The following is a 25,529-nucleotide window of genomic DNA, read 5'->3' on the forward strand; positions in this document are numbered from 1 at the left end:
ACTGTTTATTAAGCAACATCCAAGGGGTGGTTGCTTTTTTTCTGGTGGGGGCGGAGAAACAGAAACAAGAGGCTCCAGAGAGAAACTCACCACTGGCTGCCCTCAACCGGAACAGTGTATGATCTTGCATCACCAATGGAATGGAACAGCAGTCAAGAGCATGTACACCCAGCTGGGGTGTGTAATCTTTGCAAAATGTTCCAAGAGATTCCATGGTTCACGCTGGGAATGACGAAATGGCTTCCTCCATGTGGGAAGCAACATATCAGAGTCAAGAGAAATCACTGCTTGAGGGCATCAGCCTGATTCTAAGTAATTGGCAGTGGTATAAAGCCATTTGTATGTTTCCCAAACTGATTGACTAGAAATGTGCACCTGATACAAATAAGCAGGAAAGCTGACTCAAAATTATTTTGACTGAAATATGTTAATCACAACATCATCAGAATGTTGTGGTCCCCAAGACAGAAAGAATCAAGAGTGGGTAAACTTCCAGAGACATCAATTTCACTGTCCAAGAAAATCTGCATAGCAGATTTTCAAGAACAGAACTCTTCAGCAGGCAGGTCTCAGCAGCATTCTGTGCAATTCAAAAACTCTGCCATATACAAAACAGGGGAAGGAAGCAAAGCAAGAGCAGACAAGAGCAGGATGTGACAATGATTAAACTCAGACATATTCACTTCCATCACAATTTTGGCTTGCAGAGCTGGAAACATTTTCTCACTGGTAATTGTAGACTTAAACAGCAATGCTTGCTACCTAGGTTCCTGTTGTTGTTTTACATCACTATCTGAAATATGCACTGGTATCAGAATAGGTTCTGTTTCAAGTAATCTTCCTTCCAGATTGCATTGCTCAGGGCTCAATAAAATAATTCCATTTATCATCAAATAACCACAAATACATATCATTGTTGTACTACACAACTGTGGCAGATAAGAGATAGCCTACAAAGTTCTCCCCATCATGCTCATTAAGGGAAGCAAGGGAAGTGGTCAATGAAATTGAAACCTCAACGGATCACATTAGCGGTCCCTAATGAGTGAGGCAGCAGTGATATTATATCAACATGGTCACTTTTGTGACAATTAACCTATGGAGTTCAGTACCATCAAATGGGATGACATGCACTGGCTTTAAAAGAGAATGGTTTATTATTCATTTATTTTAGGTATCTAACATTTTCACAGAGTGGTTTACATGAACATTTGCCCACAATAAGAACCAGCAACTATTTAAATAATAAAACAGAAAAGACAACTGTTTCTTTTGGAGAAGCTGCTGCAACTTCTTCTCGGCTTCCCTGAGAGCAAGATGCTTGAAGAGCCTCTGTGATGGCAGGCGTGGGATGGCTACCACTGGACTGCTCCCAAGCTCTTATTTGCTTATTATGCTCAAAGGGATTAGATTAGCCTCCAGAGAGTGAGCAATGATAACCAAATAGAAGGGACAATAAATAACAAGATGAAAGATGAAAAAACATTTTTTAATAATTCCAGTGGCACCTTTAAAGATCAACTAAATATAAGCTTTTAAGGTATGAGCTTTCGTGTGTAAACAGAAGGGGAACCTCTGGCCCTGCAGATGCTGCTGAACTACAACTCCCATCATCCCTGGCCATTGCCCATGCTTGCCGGGGCTAATGGGAATTGTAGTTTAACAACAACTGGAGTGCCAGGCCATACAAACAGGAAAAGGGCATCAGGTGTCTGTCCTGCTTGTGAGCATTCAGAACATCTGTCAGACCACAGTTGTAAACAGATTGGTAGACTAGGGGCACCATAGATCTGATCTAGCAAGACAATTCATATATACAACAAACTGCCCATCATTTGGAGCAAGAGACATTCAAACAGGAAAACCATTCCCTTATTTTAAGTTTTCCCACCTGTCCATAAGCTTTTTTTCTAATAGGTCCCTTAAGAACACTGTATAACATTTAGATAGTGCTTTTTGCAATGCTCCCCATGGACATGGTAATGCTCTGCTGGCAGGGGAACCAGAAGCAGAACCTCAGGAGCCAGAGGGAAATGAAGGACACCTATGGGAGAATATGGTCCTTCAAATAAAGGTAAAGGGACCCCTGACCGTTTAGGTCCAGTCGGGGACGGCTCTGGGGTTGCAGCACTCATCTCGCTTTACTGGCTGAGGTACAGATTCCGGGTCACGTGGCCAACATGACTAAGCCGCTTCTGGTGAACCAGAGCAGCGCACGGAAACGTCGTTTACCTTCCTGCCAGAGTGGTAACCATTCATCTACTTGCACTGCATGCTTTCGAACTGCTAGGTTGGCAGGAGCAGGGTCTGAGCAATGGGATCTCACCCCGCCGCGGGGATTTGAACCGCCAACCTTCTGATCGGGAAACCCTAGGCTCTGTGGTTTAACCCACAGCACCACCCGTGTCCCAGTCCTTCAAGTACCCAGGTCCAAATTAAAAGGGAGGACTCAATGGCACTATTGCCCGGGGGGGGTGGCATACTTGCTTTCTGCCCCTAGTGACCAAGCAATTAAGAATCAAGCTTGTTCTTTTTGCACAGGCCCATCCTGGATCTTGGTTAAGCTCTGGTGCAAGGCAGCATAGAGAACTGACTTAAAATATACATATTTTATATGTGTCAAAAATCTGCATGGGTTTTTCTTTAGGAAAAAAAACCCTGCAAGAGCTGCCAAGAAAGGAATTGAAAATATGTGAGGCATTTCACTGAAAAACTAGATGGATAAGGCAGCACCTAAAATTTCAGCCCCCCCCAACAGCTCTGGGCAGCACTAAGCAGGATGAGCTCCAAAAAAATCTTATATGGCACATATCAACACCTCCTTCACTGCTTATCTGTTCCATTTGGACTCCATATGCCTTTTGTCTTCCTTTTAAAAATAAAATAAATAAAATCCACGTATTACTGTCAAAAACCAAGGTGTTAACCTGGGAAGCTCCCTCTTTCCTCTCTCCCAGCATGATGGTGAGGGCTTGTCCAGAAAACTCCAGAATGAGAAAACTAAGGAGTTATCCTTATGCTATAATCCTTACCCCACTTACCTGGGAGTAAGCCCAATAAGTTCAATAGGACTTACTTCTGAACAGATATGGCAAGGATTGCAGTCTTTAGTTTTCTAACTCTGGGGTTTTGTGGACAAGCCACCAGTCAGATGCAGCAGAATAGACTTCAGCAAAACTATAACCATGAGTGCCAACTTGCCCCTGGGGCCGCGGGTGGCATGCAGCGTGCATGGTCCTGGCACTAACATTTGTGGGTGCCTGGCCCTTTCATGGGGAATTTTGTGGGTGCTCAGGCACCCAGGGGCCCAGGGAGTTGGCACCTATGACTATCACAACATTATCTTCTAAAAAAGACCACCTTCAAGGCCGCCTCAATTGAATTCCTTAGAATTTTGGAGTTTATGAGGAGAGGCAGGTATGCTTTGGGGAAACTCCATACAGTGGTACCTCAGGTTAAGTACTTAATTTGTCCCGGAGGTCTGTTCTTAACCTGAAATTGTTCTTAACCTGAAGCACCACTTTAGCTAATGGGGCCTCCCGCTGCTGCTGCGCCGCGCTGCGTGATTTCTGTTCTCATCCTGAAGCAGAGTTCTTAACCCGAGGTACTATTTCTGGGTTAGCAGAGTCTGTAACCTGAAGCGTATGTAACCTGAAGCATATGTAACCCAAGGTACCACTGTATTCTGGGCTAAACTTCAGTGGGATTCAGGGAACCTGATGAACAGCACAGTCCTATGCAGAGGTCCCACAAAGCTCAGTGGATTTATTTCCTTGTAGAGTTTAGGACTGCAGCCTTAAAAGCCTTAAATAATTTCCTTCACCTCTAGCATTCCTTGGAATCCAGTTTTGGACATCTGCACCTGCCATTTCCCATGTTGCTTTCTGTGGGCTCTTAATGTTCAGCTACTGCAATGACCTAACTTTAACCAAAGGAAGTCCTTGTTTGAGTAGCTGTCTGAATTATTACATTGCAAAGTCTAGTTTTTATTCTTCTGGTAAAAGCAAAGTCAGATCCTCCTTGTTTCTGTGACCTCCAAGGTACTATCCTGGTATGCAGTCACATTAAATCAAGTAAAAGCCAACTTTCGTTCATATAAACAAACCACAAACAGTAACCAAGACTTGTTCTTGGCTGACCTCTCATGGTTTGCTTAGAGGACAACAAACATCAGGGATATTATGGCAAGGCAGACTATGGCCTGTTCCCCAGCAGCACGGCAGCAGGGGAGGAGCAGAGCAAGAACTTTTCAGCAAAGGCACAAGCACATGGTTCACTTGCATCAATTCAGTTTACTCTTAGCTATGGCTTCAAGTGATATATGAACTGGGTCAGTATGTGAGGCAGGATGCTGGATAGGTCTTTGGGTCTGATCCAGCAAGGCCCGTCTTATGTTCCTGTTTAGAAGAGTCAACTGACTGGTTTGGGACCAAGGGTCAATTTAAGCAAGAGGCTTCCCGACTATCTACTTTAACAGAGACCTTTCCAGCCTAACTGGTTTGCTAATGGACACTCATACATCTGCCATGGAACTTGCATGTATTGCAGGATGTCTGGGGTGCCCTACTTCATGCAGGTGGCTGCCTGAGCCTTGCCAAGAGGCCATGTGAACTGCCAGGGGGCCCATCCATGCACTGCAACTGCCCAAAGCAGCAGATTGGTAGGAATGGAAAGCTATCTTCCAAGGAAACTTTTTGCTGGTGATAGGACTTCACTGTGTTTTGATCATGGGCTACTTCTGGACTTTGTCTCACATTGTATCTGTGTTTTGCCATGGGACTGTGACCAGACCTTCCATTTTGGATTGCTGCTGTAAGTGGATGTGGGGCTGCTAGGTTTGGTTTCATCTGAAGGAGAGCAACCAATTGCACTGAAATCCTAAGGACACTTATTGGGGAATACTGAACACAGTGGAATGCTACTTCCACATAATTATTCATAGGTTTTAGCTGTCAAGTTACTTGTCTGACTCGATATTCCTTTAGGAAAAGCTTACCAAGCCCCCAATGGTCTTCTACCATGACTTACAGACATGTACTTCAGCTTTTCAGGGAAGGGAGGGTTGTTGTTGTTGTTGTTGTTTTAAAAAATGCTCTCAACTATGGATTGAAATCTAGGGCCACTGGGATACTATAACCCCTGCCTCCTTGGAAGAACATATTATTATTAATTATTATAATGCAGGGCGTTGTTTAAGATTGGCCCAAGACCTGAAGATGTTGAGAACTTCATAGGGTGGTGTGTCCATTTGCACACATGCAAATGGAGTATCTTCAATAAATCTCCAAACATCATCCTCATTCCCACAGTTTGTAAGTAAAGAACATCTACCATGGTGCACATGCAAATGTAAGTGCACAAATCATTAAAAAATGTGGATTCCCTGACCATGCTTGCTACCTAGGCCTCATGCAACTTAAAAATGTATCATCATTTTCCTGCAGTCAACAAGTTCCTGGCATTTACTTTAACACATTTTTTACATAAGCACACCTATATAATGAGGCTGTCACCTGATTATAAACAGTTGTTCAGAAAAAGTATGATTGTTTTATCCAGTTTTTACATGACGCATACATGTCACAGCAGGCATCACCTTAGAAGAAGCATTATCTGCTGAGTGTGAGAGAATCCTCCTTGCTGCTAGTAGAGTTTGGAAAGGCTTGTTTCTTTAAAAGCACCACAACCAACCTGCTCCCCAGTGACTTGCAGGCATCTCACACTCTCACAATCCACTTAAATTAAGCCACTGTGAAGCCATAGCTCAGCAACAGAGCATCTGCCTTGAAAGCAGAAGGTCCTGGGTTCAATCCCAGGCATCTCAGGGTAGGGCTGGGAGAGACTCGTGCCTGAAATCCTGGAGAGCTGCTGTCAGTCAGTGAATATTGTCCGAGAATACTGAGCTAGATGGACCAATGGTCGACCCACTGATTTTACTGAGAGGAAAGTATGAGCTACAATTGTCCTCAAAATAAGCCACACTGAACTCAGTGGAGCTTCCTTCTGAGTTGATATGCACAAAATTGTGTTGTAGAGCCACATTCATACACACACTTCCCTGGGAGTAAGTTCACCAAAAATGGTGAGAATTACTTATCAGTAAACAACATATTCATTCCTTAGAAAGACTTGTATCCTGCCTTTCTGGTCCAAACTTTGAACTGCTAGAAATGGCTAACAAAATATATTTTAAAATGCAACTCTAAAATATAAAAGCTGTGTACAATTAGGTGGAAATATTTTCCACACTAATTAAGTAGACTCTGAAGCACTTAACTCTGATTGTGGTGTACCTGTAATTATTTGTGTATATTGTAACAAGTACAGCCTGCAACAAAAAGGTGTAACAACAGTGGTGTTTTCCAGCTCCTTGTTTGAGTCAGACATCCCATATATAATAATAATAATAATTTATTATTTATACCCCACCCATCTGGCTGAGTTTCCCCAGCCACTCTGGGCGGCTTCCAATCAAGTGTTAAAAACAATACAGAATTAAATATTAAAAATAAAAAATATATTTAAAAAACTGTTCTCAGTTCCATTCTTCTCCTCGCCTAATTTTCTATTTCCCCCTTCAACTGTCAATCAACATTCCACACCCATTGCGTATGCTCAGTCCTCACTGGCCTGTTTTGGGAATTCATCCCCTACTCCTCAGTATTTCCCCCATTATTATCAGTAGTAGTAGTAGAAGTAGTAGTAGTAGTATTTCTGCAAATCTTGGCCTTTCACCCAAGCCTGCCAATAATGGCATCGCATGTGTGTTTGGCCAAATAAGGACTCACAGCCTGAATGCAAAAAAGATAGGGAATTACTCTAATACATATTCTAATGTATAATACAGACCAACACACACAAGTATACAAGCACTCGGTTCAGCACCTGAGATCCTCCTGCCAGCTAAGTTTCCATGGGTGGATGCAAGGAACAAGGCCTTTATGGCACTGACGCTCTGGATTGTCCTCACTAGAGCAACTCGCATGTCTCTACCACATGGACAGCTGATATAATACTGATACACACACACACACACACTATGCAAAGCCTACGCATGGCTAGCCTTGGGAGAATTTGAAAGACTGCTGCTCAATCCTACACACCTAGCAGTAAGTCCTACTGAACTCAAGGAGATTTACATCTGAGTACACACGTATAATGTATAAAAATAAGAAATTATCCACAGGTGATCACCAAGGATGGTAGACTACCGAAAACCTTTTTTGAGATGACAGACAATTTGGATTTAGTTGATATTTGGAGAATAAAGAATCCCCTGGCTAGAGAGGGAACTTTCTTTTCTGAAGCCAAAATGACATGGACCAGAATCGATCAAATATGGGTAACTAGTGGAATGGCTCCAAAGATAAAGAAGGCGGAAATCTGTCCAAGAACGTGCTCTGACCATAATCCTGTGAAGATGGAGATGAAACTGATTTCCACTGGTTCTTTTAGATGGAGGATGAATGACACCTTATTCAGAGATGAAAACGTGATTAAGAAGGCCCAAAAAACTATGAGAGACTATTTTGAGATAAATATGAACACTGATGTTGAAAAAAGAGTTATCTGGGACGCAAGTAAAGCCGTTATGAGAGGGTTCTTGATACAACAGAATGCAATAAAGAAAAGAAGCCAAAATGAAAAGAAAGATAAAATATTGGAAAAAATAAAAGATAGTGAGAAGAAATTGAGAGCAAAACCAAAGTCGCAAGAGATTTTGAAAGAAATAAAGCTATACCAAGTACAATATATGAAAATGATGAATCAGGAAATAGAATGGAAAATTAAACAAATGAGACAAAAGACATTTGAATCAGCTAATAAATGTGGGAAGTTGCTAGCGTGGCAAATGAAAAAAAGACAAAAATTAAATACTATTACAAACCTAGAAGTGGAAGGAAGGAACATACAGAACCCAGCCAAGATTAAAAAATGTTTCCAGAGGTATTTCAAACAATTATACACACAAGGGCCGCAGAAAGAAGTTGACATAGATCGATTTTTGAAGATAAATGGATTACAAAAAATTTCTCAAGAAAGTAAAATAATGTTGAACTGTAAAATATCTGAACAGGAAATAGAAGATGCCATTCAGAACATGCAATTGGGCAAATCTCCAGGACCAGATGGACTGACTTCAAGATATTACAGAACTTTAAAACAATGGTTAGTACAACCTTTAAAAGAAGTCTGTAATGAAATACTGGAAGGGAAAAAGGTACAGTGGTGCCCCGCAAGATGAACGCCTCGCAAGATGAAAAACCCGCTAGACGAAAGGGTTTTCCGTTTTGGAGGCGCTTCGCAAAACGAATTTCCCTATGGGCTTCCTTCGCAAGACGAAAGCCCATAGGGAAATCTCCGGGACAGCGGGGAAGCGCAGCGCGTCTTCCCCACTGTCCTCGGACCTCCTCCGAAGGCTGGCGGCGGGGCGGAGAGACCTCCTCCCACTGCCAGCCTTCGGAAGGCTGCTCCGAAGGCTGGCGGCGGGAGGAGGTCTCTCCGCCCCACCGGCAGCCTTCGAATGGCTGCAATCTGAAAATGCTGGCGGGCGGCAGCGAACGCTTCGCTGCCGCCCGCTAGCACTTTAAAAGCCCCCGGGACAGCGGAGACTTCTCCGCTGTCCCGGGGCGATCTGAAAATGCTGGCGGGCGGCAGCGAACGCTTCGCTGCCGCCCGCCAGCATTTTAAAAGCCCCCGGGACAGCGGAGACTTCTCCGCTGTCCCGGGGCGATCTGAAAATGCTGGCGGGCGGCAGCGAGCGCTTCGCTGCCGCCCGCCAGCATTTTAAAAGCCCCCGGGACAGCGGAGACTTCTCCGCTGTCCCGGGGGCTTTTAAAATGCTGGCAGTCGGGAGGAAAGCCCTCCTGTCCCCGGAGCTTGCGGGGTGGGAGGTGGGGAGAAGGGCTTTTCTTCCCACCGCCAGCCTTCAGAACAGCCTTCTGAAGGCTGGCGGTGGGAAGAAAAGCCCTTGTCCCCCCCCCCAGCCTTCAGAAGAGGTCGGGGGACAGACTGTCCCCGGACCTGGTCTGAAGGCGGTTTCCATAGGAACACATTGATTGATTTTCAATGCATTCCTATGGGAAACCGTGCTTCGCAAGACGAAAAACTCGCAAGAAGAAAAAACTTGCGGAACGAATTAATTTCGTCTTGCGAGGCACCACTGTATAATGCTATAAGGAGTATGAGAAAATGGACTATTAATAAGTAAAAATCTAATGTTACATTATTTTAAGATTAAAGATTAGGATAAGCAAAGAGGGGAAGGATTTGCTGAACAGACAAATTAAACTGGAATACAAAAAGGGAGGTTAGAGGAGGTCCGGAAATTAAGTAAATGAAATAATGTAATGGAAAGATGGAACTGTTTTTTGTTTGTATTTTTCTTTTTCTTTTTTCATTTTGTAAAACTTTAATAAATATTTCTATTAAAAAAAAAAAGAAATTATCCAAGCAGTGAATAGAAAGCATATTATGAAGCATAATAAGAACAATTACAAAACATTTTAAGCAATCCTTTATTATACTCCAGCCTGCATTTGGGTGCTTTTAACTTAAGTTTTATCTGCTGAGGCTATCTTATTTTAATAATTTGTGAACTGAACATGGCTCATTGTTTACATGGTTCGATTATATGCTGTGTTTTAAGTGTGCTGTAATTCACCTTGCAAGTGGCTTTCAACCCTGAAAACGGGCTAGAAATCCATTAATTAATTAGAATCTTTTTTCCCCTTTAACAAACTAGCACCACCCCCGTACATGGTACTAAATCACCCACACGCACATTGTATTTCATGCACAGGGTGACTGACATCAATCATCATGCAAGTCAAGAGCATTGGGCATCAGTTCTGGGAGGGTGTGGAGGGGAAGAGGGAAGGGGCAAGCTCGTGGGCAGTAATTAATAATGTAGTAATTATGATTAACAGCAAGAGAAACTAATGATTAATGTCACAGGCAGTGGTTTGATTCGATTCCTGTTAATAACCACAGCAGACCAGAGCTATGTTGGCTCATAAGGGGAAACCCTCCCGCAGCCACAGCTGGGCAGCACCAAGGCTCCCGCTTCCCTGGAAGGCAGGCGCAGGAGACGGGATGCTGCGGCTTCCTGCAAGGCGTCGAGGGCCAAGCGCTGCCCTGGAGGCCCCCAGCCCCAGGCAGAGGCTGCCCCTGCGCGGAGACAGGCGCCACGAACAGATCGGAGGTGCGGGGGTTGGAGCCGGGTTCAAATCCCGCCCGCTGACCTACCTCGCAGGGCTGTTCTGAGAGACACGCCCGCCCGCCTTCAGCAGAGGAAGAGCGGTGTACACGTGTCAACGTCACGCAAGCCAGGCGCCGTCACGTGTGAACGGCCGCCCCGCTCTTCTCCACGCGCTCGCCCAGCCGCCCCGTCCCAGGCGGCCCGTCAGTCGGCCAGGCCCGACGGAGGCGGCCGGGGAGGGAGCCGGTGGGGGGGTCCTCCAGGGAGGGGGCGTGGTCTGGCGGAATGGGCGGGGCACTCACCTGCCTTGGCTCGCTCGCGCTCTGCCCCTCCCCCAACTGGTCCGGCTGAGGTGAAGGAGGCGCCGCCGCCGCCGGAGCCAGAAATCGCGAGCTGGTGCGCCTGCGCGCACAAACCGCCGCCGCTAATACGTCACAGCGTCACCAGCCGGGGAGACTCGCCGGCGCCGGTCGCTCCGCCCACCAGGGGCGCCCTCGAGCTCCGCCTTTTCGCGAGGCAGCCAATTGGCGGCAGCTTTTCCAGAAGTGCCGCGAGCGTCCAATGAGAACGGCGCTAGGGTTGAGGGAGAACTGACGGAGAAGGGGCGTCCTATTGTGCGCGCGCAGCGCGTCGAATAGTGTTCCAAGCCAACCCCTCCCCCTCCGGAGGATACGTCGTTCTCCCGCCGCGACGCAAAAAGGTGGGCGGGGCGGAGAGACGCAGCGCGAGGTTTGCGCAGGCGTCGCAGCACGCGCCTTCTCAGGCCCGGCTGTGGTTGGAGCGCGACTCCGCTCGGCCCTTGGGGAGGGTCAGGGATGGGGGGAGTTGTAGAGGCGGAGGGGACCCTGAGGGTCATCTAGTCCAACCCCCTCACGACCCCGAGATGAAGAGCCTCCTGCTCTCTACCTGCTCGCTAAGCTGGGAAGCCAAGTTTGAGAAACATTGGACGTGTTTGCCCATTAAGGAGGACACTGCACTCTTAACGTGCTCAGAGGTGCTGTTGCTCCTTCCCGTAGGGAGCCTCGAAATTAACGCCGAAGCCTTCCAAGTCAAGTGATATCACTGCCTCTGGCAAAAGCTGCATGACATCCCAGAGTCCTTGGGATACTTTCCTCCCAGAACTTGCAACAACTCTGACCATGGGTGATACTGCCTGTGGCTGAGGGGAACTGGAGTCCAACAAAATTGGAGAGGACATATTTTCTCTACCCCTGAGTTAAAGGGATACTACATATCAAGGAAACCAAAATGCTTGTTTACAAAGCTATTGTACTACCAACATTACTGTCTGCTTGTGAAACATGGACCACTGATAAACGCCATCTCCAGCCTCTCGAAAGATTCCATCAACGGGATCTATGAAAATTTGATACATCACTTGGGAAGACAAGCGAACTAATACCAGTGTACTGGAATTAGCAAAGATCACCCGTGTTGAAGCGATGATTCTTCAACATCCACTTCGCTGCACTGGTCATGTTGTGCGGATGCCTGACGATCGTCTTCCAAAGCAACTACTCTATTCCCAACTTAAAAATGGAAAGTGTAATGCTGGTGGTCAACAAAATATGTTTAAAGTCTGTCTCAAGGCAAATTTTAAAAAATGTAGTATAAACACTGACAACTGGGAAACACTGGCCTGCGAGTGCTCCATTTGGAGAACAGCCTTTACCAAAGGTGTCATTGGCACTCAAACTCAGGATGCAAGGGAGAAAGGTGCTAAGAGGAAGGCACGCTTAACAAATCCACACCGTGATCAATTCGCACCTGGAAACCAATGTCCCCACCGTGGAAGGACGTGTGGATCCAGAATTGGCCTCCACAGTCACTTACGGGCTCATTGTTAAAACCTTGTTTATGGAAGACAATCTTACTCGGCTACGAGTGATCGCCACAGAAGAAGAAGAAGGAAGACATATCAAGGACAATCTGGGGCGAGGATGAGAGCACTATTAAAGGATTAGAAATGGTGCAAAACCAATTTCTTAAGAGACTGTTTTCCGCACCCAAGGGAACAGCATCCGAACTCTTACACATGGAATGTGGATGGCCAACATTAACTGCAAGAGCTATTTGCACCTGGTTTAATTAGCTGAAAAGACTTGTTATGCGGAATTGGTGAACAGCCGGTAGTGGAAATCTAACACACAATATTATTTGAACTCTTTATTATTTCCCTAAGATAGAGGAGATTATATCTACAGACAAATGCCAACCAAGGGATTGGTGCCACTGGACAGAATCACTACATGATCTGCAAGCGATTAAATTCTCTAAATGCTCTCCTTGGTTCTCTCTTCTAAAAACAGTCCATTTTAGAGCCAGTTACCTGTCAAATCTCTGGCCAGCCTCACTTAGATTTGCTTTTGCTTAGCTGCATTTTCAAGTTATGCCCTCCACTGTCCTGGACAGATAATATAACAGGGTACTGTACAAAGATAAGACTCTGAATATGTGGGCATCTGCAGGTGGAAGACATCTTGCACTATTTACTATATTACTATTTACTATACCTTGGACCCAGGAGGCAATTTCTCACCTTACAGGAAATTTGTCTCCCCCCAACAGAGAAGGTCCTATTGCTTCTTGGTGATGCAAATGCTTCAGTGACTCAACAAGTCACCCTTTTTGCTTTGGAGGCCAGAAAAGATCAGAAAGAAGACCCTGGACAATATAGCACAATATAGTAAGGGAGACGCAGAGATCTAAAGAGAGACCATTATTTGTGGCACGACACCCCTTTTGCTTGTATTTATTTTTTATTCAGATTTGCCATGGCCAATGGCTAGTACAACAACATTTGGACAGGACATATCGAGGACAAAAATGCCTTTTTTTCCCCATCCTTGGATGATGTGGCATGTCAGGTGAGGTAGGAAAAGGCCCGCCCATTGGTCTCTCTAGCAACCTCTTAGGGCATGCAAATAGCAACCCAGGCCAGTACCATAAGCAAGGGACTGGTTTGACTGGTTTAGCAGGTTTCCTCTCATGAAATCTAACCCCACATACACAGGATCTCAGGTTTGGAAGGGACCCACAGGTGCAATCCAGACTGAGACCCACAAACCTGTAACAATATGCTACTCTGATTAGCAAAACAAGTTGTTGTTTTATTCCAAAAAACTGAAACATTTTCCACACACAAAAATAAACCTTTATTAATCCTTTATTAAGGAAAGTGTGTCTTTCCTTGAGCCAAGCTGATCAGAATGTTTCTGGTATAGAATTTTTGCATGCTTTTCAGGGCATTCGAGTGGAAGAGGATGGGCAGATCTGAGGTACGGCAAACATCCCCCATGCAGGTCCCCCTGAAATGAGTGGCAGCTGTGCAAGAGCATGGTCAAGCTTTGACCCAGATCCTGTTCATTTCCATAAGGCTTGCCCTGGGTTGTGATCCACTTGAATTAGTTGGAGGTGTCTGGATTTTCCAGCACCAATATTTGTCTCTGCTCTGGGTGCAAGCAAACCTCGGAGGATCAGGCTGTGACATTTGTGCAGCCTGATCCTATGTATGTTTCGTTGCAAGTCACGCTGAAGTTAACAGGCATTACTTCCATGGGCACCAGACTGCAGCAGGAATGGGGAACCTGTGGCTCTCCCAATGCTGGACTCCAACCCCCATGAGCTCTAGCCAGAGAGACTAATGCTCACAGAATGATGGGAGCTGGAGTCCAGCAAACTCAGGAAGGTAGTCACAAGGCCATAGAATTGTAGAGTTGGAAGGACCCTGAGGGTCATCTAGCCCAACCCCAATCCTTGGGCTCCAGTGTCGTTCACACAGGCCCATTACATTTCATCCAGTAAAACCCATGCTTAGCAAATCACCATGGAGAAACCACAAGCATAAGAAAATGGGCCCCTTGGTATAATAGTTTAAGGCAGGGCCCAAGCAGGACACTCCACACCCCCCCCCATTCTGTGGCTGTTGTGCATGCCCAGACTTTGGTGGGATGTTTCTGGGAGGCATTTATTTTTTGCCATCTTAGGCTTCTGCTAACCTTAGGTAAAGGTAAAGGGACCCCTGACCATTAGGTCCAGGCGTGACCGACTGGGGTTGCGGTGCTCATCTCGCTTTATTGGCCGAGGGAGCCGGCATACAGCTTCCGGGTCATGTGGCCAGCATGACTAAGCCGCTTCTGGCGAACCAGAGCAGCGCACGGAAACGCCGTTTACCTTCCCGCCGGAGCAGTACCTATTTATCTACTTGCACTTTGACGTGCTTTCGAACTGCTAGGTTGGCAGGAGCAGGGACTGAGCAACGGGAGCTCACCCCGTCGCGGGGATTCAAACTGCCAACCTTCTGATCGGCAAGTCCTAGGCCTTAGGATGGCCCAAATATACCAATACTCCTCTCTTGTTCTTCAGCAGCCTCAATTTGGCTACAATCTTGTCAGCAATAATCACTACATGAGGTCACAAGTCGAGGGAGACATGATGTCACAGAATCCAAAAGGTAGCCCTGCACATTGGCATCTGTGTGCAGGAAAATATGCTTTTATTCAGGATTGTATCCAGTGCTGGTCCTACTCAGAGTAGACCCATTGAAGTTAATGGACACTGTTGGACAAATTTGCCCCAGGGATCTTCCCCAGAGGTAGTCAGTTGCTCTGTGAGAGGGAGGAGTCTGACACCACGATCAGGCAAAACCACAAGTTGTTTATTCTCGAGACAGTGCTGCACGGACAACTCCCCGCTCATGCTGCAAAGAGGGAGGGCACCGTCCTATTTACATCACAAGTACTTTATACCCTAAAGTCTGTCCAAATTTCTCTTCTACAATCTCCTATTGGTTAAGAAATTGAAGTTTACAGACTTCCCGGTCCGCCTATTACATATTTTCTCCTTGATATGTACCCCCACTGTTACATACATCACATGTTCATGTTAATTAGCTATAGCTCCACCAGGGGCGGTTTGACTAATATTCATAGCCCTTTTAATCATGCGCAATGCCTTTCTAACTGTTCTCTTCCATTTTTCCTCATGATTTTGAGTCACCCACAGACTGTCTAATACAGGGGTCAGCAAACTTTTTCAGCAGGGGACCGGGCCACTGTTCCTCAGACCTTGTGGGGGGCCGGACTATATTTTTTTTGGGGGGGGGGAATGAACGAATTCTTATGCCCCACAAATAACCCAGAGATGCATTTTAAATAAAAGGACGCATTCTACTCATGTAAAAACATGCTGATTCCCGGACCATCCACGGGCCAGATTTAGAAGGCGATTGGGCCGGATCCAGCCCCCGGGCCTTAATTTGCCTACCCCTGCTCTAATACCTTTTGGCTACTCTCAGCAATTTCTATACTTAAAGTATTACATATTACCACGAGTTTCCTCTGTCTTTGCAGTGCAAACAGTTACAACAGCAAGGTGAGGCATAGTTGCTTCTGCTAAGCCTTTTCTTATCCATTTATCCCACAGACATGAATAACTTAGTGGGTCTACTCTGAGTAGAACTTAGATACTGCCTATAGTGGTCTTAAAAGAAAAAACCTCATTACCTGAGATATGTCATAATGTGCTTCAGTGCTTTTTTTCTGGGGTGGACGCAATAAATACATTACTGTATTTATTTTTCCTGATTTGAACTATAAAATGGTGATTTTCTTGAGTCAAAATGTTGTTGTTTTTGTTGTTTAGTCATTCAGTTGTGTCCGACTCTTCGTAACCCCCTGGATCAGAGAACGCCAGGCACTCCTGTCTTCCACTGCCTCCCGCAGTTTGGTCAAACTCATGCTGGTAGCTTTCAGTCAAAATGAGAGTAACCCTAAACATTTTTTTAAAGAAAAAAAGCACAAATTGCATACGTACATTCAATGACGCCAAATTAAAAGGTGTCAATTTTTTCTCCTAAATCTGTTTAAACTGCCTTTCTATTTCTTTGGCAGACTTTCTGTTAAAGAATCCACCTCACCTTTTACTCTGTGGTTATTGCCAAGTTAAAATTGTACTATGTATTCATCTGGTACAAAATTCCTTGCATGTAGAAAAATAGCACATCAAGAAGTGGCTTATATTATGTGCTCTCTCTCTCTCTCTCTCTCTCTGATGTACTACTTTACTAATTGCAGGGAGGCCTGATTTGTTTTGTCTTTACACAGGGAAAGTTTAAGAAACACATTGAACTGACTCTGCTTAGTCTGCCAACTCATTCTGCAGCATGTGCAGACTGGACTTTCCTGTGTACCTCTGTTGTAGAGCCCCTGCTTCCAAGGCATGAAATGCCTGTATGTTCTTCTAAACTAGGGGCATAGCTCAGTGGTACAGGACCTGCTTTTCATGCAGAAGGTAAGCTCCCAAGTCGAGTCACCAGCATCTCTGGCATGGAGGCAGCAGATGCTGCTGTTTGTAGATGGCCACTGCAGTGGTCCCAACTCCACCTGCTGTGGAAAGGACCACGCTTGCTTCCAGGAGCAGCAGCAGAGACAAAATCTCCTCTGCAAGAAAGGCTTTCCTTCTAAACGGCCTCTCTTGGCTTAGGGGAATGCAGATGTCAGTTCTGGTTTGCCACTTTCCCCATCATGTCACCTGCTAATCACAGCGGCAGAGGACACAGGAACGAAAAGGATTTGAGTTCCATGACGCAGGCACAGGAAATCCAGGTTTCTTGAACCAGATTAATGGCCAGCTTAAGATGAAAGAGCTAAGAAGGGCATACAAAATCTGGAAAGGGACTCTGGTCACTGCCAACCTGTTTATTGAGCATTCATCCTGATTTGCTTCCACAAATCTGTGGGGAGGTTGTACAATGTATGCTGCTTAGAGAGCAATCATTCTGATTTGTTTGTGGGGAGATGTTACATCTATACCTTCCAGTGCATGTCCCCAACACTTTTCTTAGCACAAAAATCTATGGCTGCAGGGAGTGGGTTTGCTGCGCAAGAACTCCAACTCAACTGCAGTTGCACAACCTGAACTTGTTGGTGTGCAAGAGAAGCCCACCCACAAAAGAGCAAGAATCTGAAACAGCCTCATCATTTTGGAAAGTTCCTTTTGCCAGCATTCGCCAACTTGCCTTATGCAGTCACCTACAGAGAACATGTTTAGCACAGAGCCTGCCTGGATGATCCCAGGTTCTAGTAAAGCGAGAGAGGGATGAACGACTTCTTTCTAAGCACCACGAATAAATGCCAAATCACAGAGGGATGGCTTATTCAGACTTTCTCTTGTGCTGTGTTTCATGGCACAGGTCTGTGCTTTAAAGCTCCCTGTCAGAGTGCTTTGTTGTTGTTTTTTGCCTCTGTGCTTTCCCTGTGAAAACCCACTCTTTGCAATTCTATGAAATGACAATCCTTGAGCCACTCTGGGAACTTTTGGGCTGGAAGAGTGGGATATGAAAGATTTAAATCTCTCTCTCTCTCTATGCTTGCCTTGTTTCTCAACTAAACAGCCACAAATGTACCCTTTCCTCACAGACAAGTCAGAACCCTGGATTTGTAGAGTTGGAAGGGACCCCGGCAATGCAAGAATCTCAACACATGGCCCCCCATCCAATGCAAAACCATACTGGACCTTGCTTAGCTAGCAGCTTTATTGCTGCACCACTAGGGAGGTCATAATAGTGGCACCATAAGGTAAGGAGAGTACTTCAGCAGAGGTGGCAGGATCATAGCAGGTACAGAGGATTTTGCCTTCTGCCTTACTCGAGGGCTTCCTTGCAGAAGGGGCATAGATAACTCAGTGGTCCATCTAGCTTGTTATTGTCTACATACAGTGTTTCCCAAACTTGGGTCACCAGCTGCTTTTGGACAATTCCCATCAGCCCTGACCAATGGTCTTCTAGCTAGGGATGATGGGAGTTGCAGTCCAAAAACAAGCTGGAGACCCGCGTTTGGGAAGCACTGGTCTACAATGACTGGTAGCAGCTTCCCAGGGTTGCAGGCAGGAGCCACTTCCCAGCTGCACCAGGGTATGGCAGGGGTTTAACCTGGAGCAGATGCTGTTATCACTGAGCTGGGATCCTTCCCTCTGGATCCAGTCAGCTTCACCTCTCAGAGAGGAGGAGAAAGGCAAAGCCACACAGATGTTTCCCATGCTTTCTCCTCCCCTCTGCCATAGCTGCTCACTCCCTGGGTTAAGGTAGGTAAAGAGGCACCAAAAGTAAGGAGGAGAAGCAAGGGAGGAGGCTTCTGAGATTGGCAGTGTGGCCCCTGCTTGGTACTGACCGCTGGCACCAGTGCTTGCAGCAAGCAGGGGAAGGGCTCAGACCCCTTTCTCGGCCACTGCTCCTTTGCCTACACCACTTTCCTGCCCCCCACTTTCTCAGAAGACACAGGTTGTAACACAGAGACCTGCTGCCATCACACCTGGCTACCCCCCAGTTTGTGGGCTTTCAGCTGCACCTCCAGCCACTGGGGCTCAAATCCAGCCAGGGCCACATGGAGAGCAAGGCACACCTTCCCAGGACGGCTTAGAAGCACCTCCTAAACCTTTGCTCACTTCAAGGGAAAAGGAGATGGGTTGCAGTTGCCAGACCGGCAGCATTACTCAGGGTCTACACAGGAACAATATTTAATGAACAATTTGACATTTACATCAGCATTGTGCAGCACAAGATCCTATGCACATTTACTCCTGATGTCAGTCCTGCCAAAGGGACTTACTCTCCGGTAGGTGCATGTAGGGTTGGAGATATTAGACGTGCAAAGCTCTTCACGTGCATAATCCTTACAACCACCCGGTCAGGTAGGTCAGTACCTTTATTGCAATATGGGGAGTCAGGGTTGTCTGTGTATGTGAGAGAGAGGCAGACAGAAGTCAGGGGCAAAGAATCTCTGGGCCAGGGCCAAAACATGGCCTTCCCAGCCTCTCATTCTGACCTTCAGGATTCTCTGCAGGTCAGAACCCCTCTCCCCACCCACTATTGTCCGTCTTTGAGGGTTGTTGCCTGGCTGGAATGTGTCCTTGAACTTGCTTGATATTATTAATAATAATTTATTAAATTTACATTCCGCCCTTGCTCCCAAAGGAGCCCAGGGCAGCAATGACAATGGATGGAAAACAGAGGGAGTTGTATGAGGGTATGTAGAAATTGGGACATTTTGTTGCACTTCTGGCCCCAGACACCAATGGCATGTAGACCCTGGAAAGTTCCCTGGAAGGGAACAAGGCCCTTGTGCAGGAAAAAGCTCCCCCACCCCTGATCTAAGAATGACCTGCAGGGCGAAGAACCAATATGGCGCTATGACGGTCCTAGGCAGTTTTTCTAATCCATGCTGATGAAACCAGGCAAGCCTCCTCCCAGATAACCGTCCATTTCCCATCTGCAGTGGAATAATTGGGAGAGCCTGCTTTCTCCTTGACCTGCACCTCCGATTTGGCCAGCTTCTGGCCGTCAAAGTCTCTCTGGTGCAGCCAACCCCAATTCTGCCATGAACCTCAAGAGCTTATGGCTTGGTTGCAAATGAAGATCAAACTGCACACTGCCAAAGTATAGACTCGGCATGTGGCATCGGCCACAGAACAGTCTTTGTAAGAGCCGCCAGGAGAGCAATGGGTCAGAGTCATGATCTGGAGCTCAGCCGAGAGAGCTCAATCCAAAGCATCCCTACCAGTAGGCTTGGTCATCAGAGCGCCTCCAGGTGTGCAAGCGAGAGAGGACCAGAGCGGCAGCACGAGAGGTGCCCAGGGGCTCGCCAGCCGTGAAGGTGCCCTTTGCCAGACGGGAGAGTGCATTGGGAGGGGAAGGACCCATTACGGGGCGGATTCTGTAATTCTTCCCGTGGTTGTTGTCCCAATAGACTTTCTGGCCACAGTGGAAGGAAACACAGAACTCAATATTCCCGCAAGGAGCTGGTGCCTTTGGTAGGGCCACCTCAAAGGAGAAGACATCCGTGTCGGTGAGGCCGTATGTGTTGGGCATGTACTGGCAACAGACATCGCGGAAGCTCCTCCATGAATCAAAGGTGATGCGGATGTACACTTTCTTCTCAAAGCCGATGTTTCTGACTTTGATGGTCCCTGAAAGGGACTTTTCCTGGATCACACAGTTCTCCAGAGACACACAGCTGCTTTGCAAGCGGTTGCGAAAGGCTAAATAATCAGCAGAAGGTTGGGGAAAATCCAGCATGTATTTTTTCGTCTCAGGACGGGAGCCACGTAGCTTGTTCCGGAAGTTGGTCAGGTGAGACAGAGCTTGGTGCAAATCACACAGGTCCTCCTCAATCTTGGAGAAGATCCGGACAGCAGTGAGCGAAAAGCCCTTCATGTCGGCAAAGACCACCTTCTTCTTTTTCTTGCCACGGCAACCCTTGATGGCGTCTCGCCTCTCGCCTTCCAGGCAGTTGTTCAGGCAAGGGCGTAAAGGCTGGTGCCCAAGACCCTCCCGCAGCTCCTCGTAGGAATCCAGCAGCTTGCGAATGGGAGGGGTGTGGCTCAGGCAAAGCCTCATGGCCCGATCGACGGAGGTGGCTCGGGGCACCATCGCCCGCGTGCTGAACACCTGGAAAAGGCTGGAAGCCGGAGAGGGAGTTAGGGACTCATGTGGAAGCACCTAGCCAGGATCAGAGACAGCACAAGTCTTGGCGTGACTTATTCCCCCTCAACATAGAGATTATTAATATACATATTCAGGGCGGATAACTCCACACAGATGATGTAGTAGAGAATGTGAGCATCCATTTCACTCCCAATACCTGTGATTGGAGGCTGGTGCATGCACACAAAAGCCTTCAGGCAGATATACAAGTACCAAAATAGCAGAAAGGCAAGTTTGCAACAACTCAGGGCCCCTTCCAGACATTTGTTGTTGTTGATTTGCAGCTTTCTTCTGCAAGATGCCACTGATGCAATAATAGCACATCAATGGTGGATTTATACTGGACTGTCCACACATCATTCAGCTTTATTATCTGTTCTGCAATTCTTCCGCAGTGTTATCACATTCTAGTTGTCTGGAAGGGCACTCTTGTACTACAGCAGAACAAAAGAAGGACAACAAACAGCAACAACCCTCTGGATATTTGTGGTATGTAAAGTTACAGGTTTTCAGTAGGAAGTTACCCATGTTAGATTTTTTTTTAGGTGGAGATGTCAAGGATTGAACCTGGAATCTTTGGCATGTCAAGCTGGCACTCAACCACTCAGATACTTTCCTATTTTGGCTATATCCCTGTGTTTCGTCCCAGAAGATCAGGGCTGCCTCACGCTGTTTTATCTATGTGATAGATGCCAGCCCAAGGCCAACCAGGGAGCGGGGATTTGAACCTGGGCTTTGCCAGCAGGGATCACACCAAGGGACCAGTGTGACTGCAGCTGATAAAGTTAAGCCTACTTGCACCATGGCTAAAGATCACAACAAAATCAGTGGTCAGTCTCTAAGGCTGCACACACAACACCTGTTTAAAGCACACCCACACCCAAATCCTGATAACTGTAGTTTACCTTCCACAGAGCTATAATTCCCAGCACCCTCAACAAATACAGTTCCCAGGATTGTTTGGGGTGGGTGCTTTAACTTTATGGTGTGCATGCAGCCAAATAAGGGAAACCCAGTGCTATCTGTCTTCAAAGGGCTACTTCTCTTGTGCCTTTAGCAGATTCTTGATGCCCAGAACTCAGAAGAGGCTCTTTGCAGCACAGAGATAAGCTTGACTCCCTGCAAGTCCCCTTAAAAGACACAGGCTGCAATGTTCCATGGAGAAGTTGGTGACCCATCACCAATCCTACCACCTCCTCCCCTTATAAGGAGCAAATGCTTTTTTATTGAATTCAGCTCCCGACCTGGATGGTCAGACCAGCAACATTTCCACCCCCGAAAGCAACAGGGCTCTTCCTAAGAGTGGCTTTACCAAGAAAACCTGGAGGGGGTCCCTCCAACACGCCTCCAGCATTTGAGCGTTGCCCATTCTCCCCTCTTGCCGGCTCAACCCCCCGTTTACACTGAAGTAGAAAGACAGTCCCGTGACCCAGAGGAAGCTGCCTTATACTGAGATGATTACTTAATTTATTCAGTTAATTCGATTTATACCACAAAATGCTATTAATATCAGTGTAGCCAATCTGGCTCAGCAGCCTCAGTTCCAGCCTTCACCAACCTGGCGCCCTCCAGGTGTTTCAGACTGCTATTAGGATAGTTAGTAGTACTACATTTATTTCTATCCCACCCCCTGGGTCAGCCCAGAGGCGTCTCCCAGAAAGGCTTCCCTCTCCACTCCAAGAGCTGCCAGGATCTGAACTGGAGCCTTTCCGCCTGCTGCCAAGCAGGCACCCCCCTCGAAGCGCATCCCTGGGGGCCGCAGCGTTAGGAAGGGAAAAGTTGCCTCCATGGGAACCCAGTTATGGGCAGAGCTCAAGGGGAGAGGCTGCAGCGCCTGAAAAAGCGGCGCGCCCCAGACTGCTCCCCTTTCCCCCTTCCTTTGCGCGCGTGTCCCGTTCCCACGACACTCACTCTCCGCAGCTCATCGCGCCGCCTGCAGCCACGGTCCCGGGTCGTGGGCTCGAGGCGCTCCCGAAATGAAGGAAGAAATGAATGAAGACGCTGGAAAGGGAGGAGGAGCCGATGCCTGCGTGACCACGCCCCCACCGCTCTGGCCACGCCCCTCCACCTGACCCAACTCTGCCACGTGCCCCTTGTGAGCATTGCCCAGCGCAACCCAAAGCGGCTTACAACCAACCAGACAGGTAACAGACAACCCACAACGTGGTTTGCATGCAAAAGCAAACCCCAGAGCACGTGCAGAGTGCATTTCCATAAGCAGCGAGGAACTTGCAGCTAAGGCTCCAAATCGTGGGCTGGGGAGGGAGAGGCTCTGCTCCCGAAGGCCATGGTTCTCACTCACCAATACGTTTCCAAAGGGGCAGGCTGGTTTCGCAGCAAAAAAAACAGACGGACAGCTAGCCACAAATACAAGCAAGTTTATTATGGCAGAAGCGTCCGCTGCAAACAAAACGTTTTAAGTGCAAAATACTATGAGACACTAGATGGCAATAGTGAGCCTTACAGAAAATTCAATGTATTTTCAAAAATGCTTTTAAAAAAAGCATTTTCATAATGTTTTTATATGTGCAGATTCCACCCACGAGTGGGTCCAACAGGCAAGAAGGCAGTTTTTGCAAGTGCTGCAGAGAGAAGTGAAGGGCAGATGGAGCTCATCCCATCGCCCAGCTGTGAGTGGTGAAGGCTGCTCCCTGCAAGGCCCTTTCCACCTGGCCTGGGGTGGGGCCCAGACTCACCAGCCCCACTGAAGAGGCTCCTCATGAGGCTGGAGGAACATCACTATGCCTGGCAACAAATCCCACTTATTGGATTCTTCTGCCCCATCTTTTTGTGCCTGCCAAACAGCCGTGTCATGCTTATAATATTTTATTCTCTTGTTAACTATGCTGTTTTAAATGTGCATTTTATATTTGACTTCACTTAGCAATGTTTTCTTTTGAAATGGTTAAGGTTTTGTTTTTTGTTAACTTTGTGTTAAATATGTATTCTGTAGTTGACCTGCTTTGTAATGTTTTATTTTGAAATCTTTGAGATGGTATATTGGTTTCCTGTTAATTGTGTTGCTTTGACTGTGTACTTTATATTTGACTTTCTTCAGAAATATTTGATTATGCATTGTTTTATTGATGTTTAATATGCTGTAAACCACTTTGAGATTTTTCTTAAAAACATAAAGTGGTATAGAAATGAAATAATAAGAATAATAATCTAGAAGGAAAACTCTGGGCCGAAACCTCTGCTGCTTTGTGGGACATCTTTGGGAGCAGAGTCCCTCAGATGGGGACGTTTGATGGCACCTTCTACGCCTCCTTACAGCAACTCCTACTTAATATATGTGATATTATATAGTCATACCTCATGTTGCATCTGCTTCAGGTTACGTCTTTTCAAGTTGCATCCCGCGGCAACCCAGAAGTACCGGAACAGTTACTTCCGGGTTTTGCTGCTTCTGCATGTGCAGAAACGCTAAATCGCATGGCACTTCTGGATGCGAACGCTTTGAGTTGTGGACGTGCCTCCGGGACGGATTATGTCCGCAACTTGAGGTTCCACTGTATTTAATATATATAATATTAAAATCAACAATAAGCTAAAAACTCAAAAAACAAAAAAACATAGTGGCATTCTGCATACCTGGGTAGGCTTGTCTGAACAAAGTTGTTACTTGCAGGTGCCAAAAAGTTTTAGACAGACGGTGCTGTCCTGGTGTCAATAGGCAGGGCATTCTGGAGTGCGGGTGCTGCCACACGAAGAGAGATCTTTCTTACAAATGCAAAAGGGGTATTTGGGCTGCTGTAACAGTGTCAGGGCTGCAGATCCAAGTAGTCAAGGGGGTGTTCTGTGGGGTAAGGAGATCATGCAGGTGAACCAGTGCCAACTTGTTAAGGGCCGCATATACTAATAGTGGCACCTTGAACGTGCAACAGCAAATCAGCTGTTTTTCGAGAAAGGGCCCTACTTCTGTGCTAGAGCTCATGTCTTGGATGCAGGTCCTGGGCTCCATTCGTAGCCACTTCAAGCAGAGCTGGGAGTCCCACATTCAAAATGCCAGACAGTGCAAACAATATTGATCTAGATGAGCCAGTGCCCCGACTCTGTGGAAGGTCGCTTGCTATGCTCAAGGGACTTTGCTGGCCTCCAGCAGATCTTGGACTGGAAGAGCAAGGCCCCCACTTCCTCTAATTAGCCTCGTGCTGCTGGCTAATCCTCCAGGCAAGCAGCCTTGACGTGAACACAGGAGACAAAGCTGCTAAAAACAGCGGCTGGCCATGCGCCGCCCTCTCCCAAGTGTCCACCTGGACAGTGACCGGCAAACGCTGGGTCAGAGGGATTCCTGATGCCCCGTGAAAGTCCAGGGGAAACCACTGCGCAGAATTCCCTGCACTGTTCCCTTTGCAGCGGCCATTCCTTCCCCACACGCTAACCAAGCCGACCACCAAGGAAGCCAATTGCCCAAAGGCTTCCGCTGCCTCGAACTTCTTGCTGCGTCCTCACTTGACCTCACGGCAACATCAGAAGCAAGGGCACCCGAAGGTGTTTTGTGGGAAGGACCCACAGCTGAGCAGTGTGGCACCTACTTTGCCACAGTTTAAGTTCTGAAACCCAAGAAAGCTGCTGCCAGTCAGTGTAGACAATACTGAGGTAGATGGACTGAGTAAGGCACCTTCCTATGTTCCTACAATCAGGTGAGTATTATTATCATTAATTAAATTTGTATATATACCATCCCTTATCCAAAGATCACAGGACACTTCACAAGATAAAAATACAAAATGAGAACACAAAAAGGCCGTTGATCTAGCTCAGTATTGCCTCCACTGACTGGAACCAAGTGGCTTAGAAAGAGGGCAGGCACTGAACGGAGGGCAAGAACAACGCCCCTGCGGA

General features: G+C 46.8%; 2 protein-coding genes and 2 long non-coding RNA genes across 5 annotated transcripts in view; 2 read left to right on the forward strand and 2 right to left on the reverse strand.

The window, feature by feature from the left end:
- The window catches only part of GPAT4 (glycerol-3-phosphate acyltransferase 4), a 35,448-nt gene extending 24,823 nt beyond the window's left edge, over positions 1 to 10,625 (reverse strand). Inside the window, exon 1 of one of the 2 annotated variants that reach the window (XM_053401596.1) lies at positions 10,504 to 10,625. The gene's annotated coding sequence lies outside the window, so the exon portion shown is untranslated. Of the gene's footprint in view, positions 1 to 10,248; positions 10,435 to 10,503 lie in introns of those variants that run through there. The other variant, XM_053401598.1, reaches the window with a different exon arrangement.
- A 244-nt stretch (positions 10,626 to 10,869) lies between these two features.
- Positions 10,870 to 13,365, forward strand: LOC128420132 (uncharacterized). The gene is made up of 2 exons (XR_008331975.1): positions 10,870 to 12,774; positions 12,846 to 13,365. It is a non-coding gene; the product is annotated as an uncharacterized LOC128420132 (long non-coding RNA).
- A 3,519-nt stretch (positions 13,366 to 16,884) lies between these two features.
- Positions 16,885 to 22,767, reverse strand: LOC128420136 (protein phosphatase 1 regulatory subunit 3C-B-like). Its single transcript, XM_053401620.1, has 2 exons — positions 22,593 to 22,767; positions 16,885 to 20,655 (listed from the first exon to the last, which is right to left on the reverse strand). The coding sequence occupies exons 1-2, from the start codon at positions 22,604 to 22,606 to the stop codon at positions 19,752 to 19,754; spliced, it is 918 nt and encodes a 305-aa protein (XP_053257595.1). The 5' UTR covers positions 22,607 to 22,767; the 3' UTR covers positions 16,885 to 19,751.
- A 2-nt stretch (positions 22,768 to 22,769) lies between these two features.
- Positions 22,770 to 23,679, forward strand: LOC128420140 (uncharacterized). Its single transcript, XR_008331978.1, has 2 exons — positions 22,770 to 22,825; positions 23,214 to 23,679. It is a non-coding gene; the product is annotated as an uncharacterized LOC128420140 (long non-coding RNA).
- Positions 23,680 to 25,529: the final 1,850 nt, after the last annotated feature.

The sequence above is a fragment of the Podarcis raffonei genome, chromosome 8 (genome assembly GCF_027172205.1).
Source record: "Podarcis raffonei isolate rPodRaf1 chromosome 8, rPodRaf1.pri, whole genome shotgun sequence".
Classification (NCBI taxonomy): Eukaryota; Metazoa; Chordata; class Lepidosauria; order Squamata; family Lacertidae; genus Podarcis; species Podarcis raffonei.